The sequence below is a fragment of the Papaver somniferum genome, chromosome 10 (assembly GCF_003573695.1).
Source record: "Papaver somniferum cultivar HN1 chromosome 10, ASM357369v1, whole genome shotgun sequence".
NCBI classification, from domain to species: Eukaryota; Viridiplantae; Streptophyta; class Magnoliopsida; order Ranunculales; family Papaveraceae; genus Papaver; species Papaver somniferum.
In genome coordinates this window covers 163,128,392-163,135,812 of record NC_039367.1, presented here as the reverse complement: position 1 = coordinate 163,135,812, position 7,421 = coordinate 163,128,392, and the positions used below count along the sequence as shown (strand labels likewise).

General features: G+C 36.8%; 1 protein-coding gene across 1 annotated transcript; it reads left to right on the top strand.

Annotated features, from left to right (window-relative positions):
* The first annotated feature begins 725 nt into the window (after positions 1-725).
* LOC113317963 (dihydrolipoyllysine-residue acetyltransferase component 3 of pyruvate dehydrogenase complex, mitochondrial-like) lies at positions 726-5,178 on the top strand. The gene is made up of 18 exons (XM_026566078.1): positions 726-919; positions 1,041-1,125; positions 1,238-1,364; positions 1,458-1,498; positions 1,921-1,976; positions 2,065-2,139; positions 2,244-2,336; positions 2,722-2,958; positions 3,103-3,175; positions 3,286-3,374; positions 3,446-3,531; positions 3,637-3,712; positions 3,800-3,867; positions 3,951-4,017; positions 4,119-4,214; positions 4,305-4,407; positions 4,508-4,603; positions 4,764-5,178. The coding sequence occupies exons 1-18, from the start codon at positions 881-883 to the stop codon at positions 4,832-4,834; spliced, it is 1,578 nt and encodes a 525-aa protein (XP_026421863.1). The 5' UTR covers positions 726-880; the 3' UTR covers positions 4,835-5,178.
* Positions 5,179-7,421: the final 2,243 nt, after the last annotated feature.

The window sequence follows — 7,421 nt, the reverse complement described above, 5'->3', positions numbered from 1 at the left end:
ACAAAAGCTTAAACAAATATATAAAAGGATTGAGTTCATGATGCAGATTCAACAGAGTTACAGGCAGCTTCCATTCTTGCGGTCAGTTCTCAAACTTTCATGCTGTTGGTAGCTTTAGAAATTTCTCAATCACTTCAATAGCTCTATTTAAAGTTACCTCTGAGGTCCTAAAGTAAGATGATTAATTCGAGTTCTTTTGGAGATGGGTTCATGTTTTGTTTATCAAAATTCGTCCCTGATAATATATGGAAGAAATTGACTTCTTGTAGAAAAACCAAACATACTAACACAGTAATTCATAAGGGAAAACAAGATAATCTAAGAAAAAAACGGTTATATCCGCCACCCTACCCGACCCGCCAGAAAATGAGTTGGATAGGATCTTACCCGTACAATGATGGGTAGGGTGGCGGGTAAATTTTTTCTTAACCGTCAATAAACGGGTAGGGTGGCGTATATAGGCCATATCCTACCCACCCTACCCGTTGTGCATCCCTAATCACAACAGCATGTCAAAGAGATTTTGATCACCCTTTGACATTCACTATGTAAACCCTTACCCGACACACAAAAAGCCAATCACTACTTAGTTGGTCCAAAACCGAACCGATTCGGCTGGCTAGTTTGGTGCCAATCACACCCAACCCAAGAGCCAGCCTGCCAAATTTCCACTTACGACTTAAAGCCGAAACTGTGCCGTCGGTATCGGTGTCTCTTAGTGTCCCTTCAAAAGAGTCAAAAAACAGAAGCCATAATCAATTTTATTCTTCTTCATAAAATAAATATCTCTTTCTCTAATAAAAATTTCTAGGTCAAAATCCGCAGCACTGGTGCAAAAAATTGAAAGAAGATCTTCAATCTTCAATCATCATCTATCACCATGACATATACATCTCATCTGATTCGTCATTCCAGAAAGGTAATTATCTCAGATTCTCGATTTGTATTCAGAATCTCAATTTTTGATTCACCATTTTCAGATTCTTGACCTAATTTTTTCATGATTTTTGACTCAATTTTGATACCCTGTTCGATTACAGTTAAAGCTATTGCGAAATGAATCTTCATCTTCTGTTCTTGTTCGTATGTTTTCGACAGAGGTTAATTCCTCTATAAAAAGCGAGAGTAAGTAATCGATAATTTGATACGAAAAATTGAGTTTAAATTCAGCTAGATTTTAGGATTTTTAGGCGTAAAATCTATCTTTGAAAGATTCATATATATGGTTGTGTTTCAGATCTTGTAAGGATTAATCAACGGCCTGGGAACATAAATGGAGGTTCAATTGGAGCTTCTTCGATTCGAAGCGTATCTAATAGAATGAGAATTGGGAATAATTCGATTTCGAGAAATGCTTTTTCGAGGTTTGTTGTGGTGAATTCTCTATTTTGAGCTGCCAATTTTTGTTTTTTCATGAGGAATTATGGGTTTTTTATTTTGTGTTTTCATTTTTGTAGTTCACAATTGTATTCGAGAAGAGGTTTTGCTTCAGATTCAGGTATGGTTGTCGTATATGTTGTTTGTTATGTTCTGGATTAAGAAATTTTATGTGAATGTTAGTGAAAGTGTGTTTCTATTGGTATCTCTACTAGTTGATCGTTTTAGCAGTTAGTTGACGTCTCTAGCTATCTTTGCTCGCTTTAAATTGGTCATAAATGAAATTATAAGTTATCAAATGAAGTACAATTCACACAGTAGAATAGTGGAAGATTCTGGGAATATGTGATCGTTGTCTCGTTCAGTCCCTTTTTCGTGGGTTAGACATTTGTTGGCTGTTTTCTTGTTAGAATGATCATTACTCCCTTAGCTCTGGAAGCATGTCTTGTTTCTCACCTCTGCACTGTTGATGTTTTTATAATGCCATTTGAGTTGATAATTAGTTATTCAAATTTATAATATTATGTTCAATTTCGTTTTCAGCTCTTCCTCCACATCAAGAAATAGGAATGCCATCTCTCTCCCCTACAATGACCGAGGTAGTTTACCCTTCTGTTGCGCCTGACAACATTTAGGCTGCATCCGTTTTTTTTTTCTTCTAATGAAACTCTTTAATAAAATATACAGGGTAACGTTGCACGGTGGTTGAAGAAAGTAGGCGATAAAGTTTCTACTGGTGAAGTACTATGTGAAATAGAGACAGTGAGTTCTTGTTATACGATGATACTGTCTGGCTGAGTACTTTGAAGGTTGAATTATGCGCCTACGCCTTGACATCTGACACTTTTTATTAATGCCTTTCTAAGGATAAAGCAACGGTTGAAATGGAATGTATGGAGGATGGGTATCTTGCTAAGATTATCCATGATGATGGAGCCAAAGAAATACAAGTTGGCGAGGTACTTATCTAATACTGAAAAAGAATTATCTTTGGCTAAAACATTATTAACATGTGCTTTTGATCAAACATCACTGGTTTTCCCTCTTTGGTCCATTTTAAGGAGTAAGTTTAGCTGTTTAGGATATATATGTACCAAAACCACTGAGTAACCTGTACTATTGGTTCACGATTGTGTTCCACTGTGACCAGTTATTCATCATATTAGGCAGATACTTCATGCCTATCTGTATGTGGTAGTTTCTCTTTTTTCAATTTTTGTTATATTGCACAAATGTGGAGGAAGGGTTTTATCGGGTTTTATGTTAGTCCTGTTTCTAGCTGTTCAAAACACGATCTTCTGTTATATATTAATATTGTAGTCTGCTGTTTTCTCTATTTTATAGGTGATCGCTATTACAGTCGAAGAAGAAGATGATATTGCAAAATTTTCTGATTACAAAGCTTCATCAACTGCATCAAGTGGAGAGGCAAAAAGCTCACCTGAACCTTCCCCACCCAAAAAAGAGGCGGAGCCAGTGAGCTCGCCAGAGCCAACAAGTGCAGTGGCTGCTGAACCTCCTCAATCAAAAGGTCGCAGTTTTGCTAGCCCTCTTGCAAAAAAACTGGCCGAAGAGAACAACGTTAGTCTTTCTTTTCAATTGCTACAACAAAACTCTTATTACTTCTCCTGTCATGAGCATTTCACATCTTTCTTTGCTTTCTTATGCAACCACTTTTGTTGGAATATTTACGCTTTTTATATATTTGAATCTACTTCACAATAGGTGCCTATTTCAAGCGTTAAAGGCACAGGTCCTGATGGCAGCATTGTGAAGGCTGATATTGATGACTACTTGGGTATAGTTTTTTCAATGCTGTTTCCTGTGTATTGGTCATTTTCTTGGTTGGGTTCCTTTCGAGTATCAATGAATATGTTGCTTAAGTTAAGATTTCACCTAATGATGTAGCTAGCAAGGCATCAGCCCCCAAGGCTAAAGCCACAACACAGGCATCTAATTTGGATTACACCGACCTTCCACACACTCAAATAAGAAAGGTAAAGTTTTTCTTTTGTATGTCTTAGCGTTAAGTGGGACAGAACTGTAGCTGATATATCTACTTTTGCAGATCACAGCTTCGCGTCTGCTACAGTCAAAACAAACTATTCCTCATTATTATTTGACTGTTGATTCTTGTGTCGACAAACTAATGGAGTGAGTATCAGTTGTGAAAAACAAAGTTTTATGTTTCTTCTGTTCTTGTGATGTGGTTCCTCCTTATTTATGGTTATTAATATTAAGTGTTTATTTTTCTGATAGATTGAGAAGCCAACTTAATTCCGTTCAAGAAGCTTCTGGTGGTAAACGGATCTCAGTCAATGATCTTGTAGTGAAGGTAACCTCTTTTCCTGTTTCTGTAAGGCAACTGACTAAAAGACGTTTACTAAAAGGACAGTGTATTGACTTATAACTGCAACTGCAGGCTGCTGCTTTGGCTCTTCGCAAAGTTCCTCAATGTAACAGTTCCTGGACAAATGATTACATCCGCCAGTAAGTTGATATGTCAGTGTTATTATAATATACTTTTAGTTCAAGTAAATGTTTATAACATTTTCCCATGGTCTTTAATCCAGGTACAACAACGTTAATATTAATGTTGCTGTTCAGACAGAACATGGACTATTTGTTCCCGTTGTCAAGGTGAGTGTTGGCATCAGTTCGACAGGCTCAAGTGTTTTTTGGTTGCATCTTGAAGAAATTGTTTCTTTATGACATGCTGAGACGTCCCTCTGTTTTTGCAGGACGCAGACAAGAAGGGTTTGTCCAAAATCGGTGAAGAGATCAAACAATTGGCTGATAAGGCGAAGAAAAATAGTTTGAAACCTGATGATTATGAGGTTAGTGGGTTTGTCAAATTTCTTTTTATTAATTTGAGGCTTTTAGCAACTACATTTGGTCAGGATCTAATATGTCATTATTGTTTATAGGGAGGCACGTTTACCATCTCAAATTTGGGAGGGCCCTTTGGAGTCAAACAGTTCTGTGCTATCATCAGTCCACCTCAAGCTGGAATTCTTGCTGTGGGATCAGGTAAAATTTTGCGCAACAACTCCTTAATATTCCTAATGGCTTGTCTCTTATGTCACCCTAATTTCCCCTTAATTTACTTTTCCACCTTCACTTTGAGCAGCTGAGAAAAGAGTGGTGCCTGGAGCCGGTCCTGATCAATTTAAGTTTGCCTCTTTCATGCCGGTCACACTGAGCTGTGATCACCGTGTAATTGATGGTAGGTAGCTCAAACTAAGGAACAAAATATCTGGCTTTGTTGTTTAGGCTTTAATAATCATCACAGAAATGAAATCAAACCCAGTACCGAGGTGATAGCTTCAATTTCGGTGTTTTCATGAAAAACTGATGATCAATTTGTTATTGTGTTTGATGTAAAGGTGCAATTGGTGCTGAATGGTTAAAAGCTTTTAAAGGCTACATCGAGAATCCAGAGACCATGTTGCTCTAAACCACTTCTCTTCGTTTATCGAACATATCTATCACATTGGTTTTGAAGAGGTACTCAAAAGAATATGGGTACAAATAACACTCTCTTCTGTAAGATTTTGCGGTTGTTTTTGACGAAAATTTTATTGTCCTCCTTGTCGGAATATTCTTTCATCTGTGATTCAACATGCCGTCTCACAACTAAATTTGCTTATACGGGACACTGATGAGCTGAAATTTTCCTTGCTGTACTGTTGGGGTGTCATCAGACACCCCCATATACAAAAATAAATTTCATTCTCATCCTCTGTAATTTGGTAATTTCATATTCATAATGCGAAGTCTCTCTCTTGTCGCCATTTTTAACTTTTGCATCACAGATTTATGCAATAAAGAGTTGCTGCTGTTGTGGCTCCCTTTGTCACTCACTTCCCTCGGATTTTGCGACGTTACCCTTAAGTTCCCTTCTAATTTCGTTTATGATTTGCCTGAAGTCAAAATTTGGTCGTATATGTATACGTTTTACACTCCAGCTTGTCAGATTTACACATTGGGCGCATTGGTAATCAGTTCGTACAAAATCTTTCAGAGATCCGACATACACGGGCTACAGCAACAATACTGAAGTCAAAATAATATATCCTAAATTGAGATTCACTGTATGAGTACAGAGTTTCATCTTTCCAGAGCCGGTTCTTAGCTTAGAAATTAGTATAATATCAAAGATTTCACTTCCAACATCTGAAAAGGTAATTTCTTGGCATTGGTCTGCCTTCTCTTTTGATGACACTGAAAATGCTCTTCCAACAACTATAAACTCCAAGTCAAAAAGAAATCAACCTCATCTCTTTAGATCATCAGACGTAACTGACTGCGATTGGCTGTTAATAAAGAAGTTAGATGCCGTGAGTCATGCTTTAACTCTTATTCGTCCCATTAGTCATGTTTAACTCTAATTGGTGTGATTTATAACCATATAATATTGTTAACTCACTAACTGGATGCTTATTATTTTGCAATAAAGCAAAGAATCCACGACTTACTAGTTCTTACTCCTTGCAAATCTTTGCAAAAAGTACTCGAAAAATGGTGGATTATCTCATTGGCTAATAATCATAAAGAATGCAAATTTGCAGTAGATTCCAAATCGCAAAGGAAAGTTGCCCAAAATTCATCCAAATCTTTGATGTTTCTTTATATAATTTCTTTCGAATATCTCATTTAACATATGATCAATTTAAGCTGAAGCTAATAAAAGCAAATTGGGGGACAGCGGGTATCGGGAGGGAATAACTGAAGCCAATAAAATCTGGTAAACACGTCGCTATTTAAATTATCCAAGCAAGAATTAGTGAACAACCTACCTAGCATTATATAAACCATATAGGTGCTCTTTTCATGTATTCATACACCAAAACTCATCAAGCATTAGCTTTGCTTCCCCTGTCAGCTTCTTCAATTAACCTCAGAAAGTCCGTGCTAGCTGGGGAAAGTATAGGGTAGCTACTAGTACTCGGACGAGGCCAAGGGCCACCTGAGGTTCCGTTCCTGGAGGTATGTATGAATTAATGGAAGGTGCGTGACAGAAGAGAGTGAGCACACATGGTTCATTTTCTTGCAAATTCGACATGCTTGAAGCTCTGTGTGCTTGCTCTCTATCTGTCACGAACCGGACTTCAATTTGAAACTAGTTTTTAGTTGTTAACTTGTTAATCTATGTGTTTTGACACAATTACCGTTCGGATTTTTTAACATGGATGTGTCTCTTTAATTTAAAGAATTACGTTCACATACCAAATACTGTCCAAGGCTTCGCCAATATATTCACTTCCTGGTAAGTTTGGCTTATCCGACCAAAAAAGATAGTGGTTTGCTTTGACCCCCCAACCTCTTGGGAGAAATATCAAAAATTGATCAAACATTCTGAAGCAAATTTCAATAGTGGTTTTTGAGCTTAAATTTTCTCCAAAGTCTCAATTTTCCATCGTAATGAAATCATAAAAGAAAAAATCGAGTTACTTAGATTTCTTCAAAAAATTATCAAATAGCTTTGAACTCAGGTGTGTGGGTACATGTAACATGATAGAAGTACTTCCTTCAGTCATGTTTTAAGTGTGAAATGACAACACATGTTGTACGCTGAAAATAATTTCGTGACATTAATTTTCATGCATTTTAGTTAACTAACAAATTTCTTATCAAATGTCATCTCAATTTCACTTCTTCTTCAATGGATTAGACACAAAAACACATCGTGGATCCTAAGCAGGAGAGCCACACATGGTATGGGCGGGATCCTACTCCAGCCAAACCCTTCGAAAAATAAACTACTTTGATCCCTGGGTTTTCCAGTTTGATTCTCTAATCACACCTTCAGATAAAAATGAAAAAAAAAAGAATTAAGAATGAGAGATCTAATGCGGGTTAAGCGAGGATACAAAGGAATGACGAACATGATCCCGCTTTCAAAATAAACTCATTGATATTTTGCTATTACCAATATCATATGCATTTATATGAGGAACTATTTGGTACATGTACATGGAATTGGAAGTACAATAGAAAAGTGGAATATAAGTTATGCCCATGGAAAGAGCTTAATTACTTGT

Excerpts from the sequence above, each read along its gene's own strand:
- LOC113317963 (XM_026566078.1), top strand. The coding sequence starts at position 881 with ATGACATATACATCTCATCTGATTCGTCATTCCAGAAAG. Across the intron at positions 920-1,040 it reads TGATTCGTCATTCCAGAAAG|TTAAAGCTATTGCGAAATGA; the intron begins GTAATTATCTCA and ends GTTCGATTACAG. Across the intron at positions 4,408-4,507 it reads AATTCTTGCTGTGGGATCAG|CTGAGAAAAGAGTGGTGCCT; the intron begins GTAAAATTTTGC and ends CACTTTGAGCAG.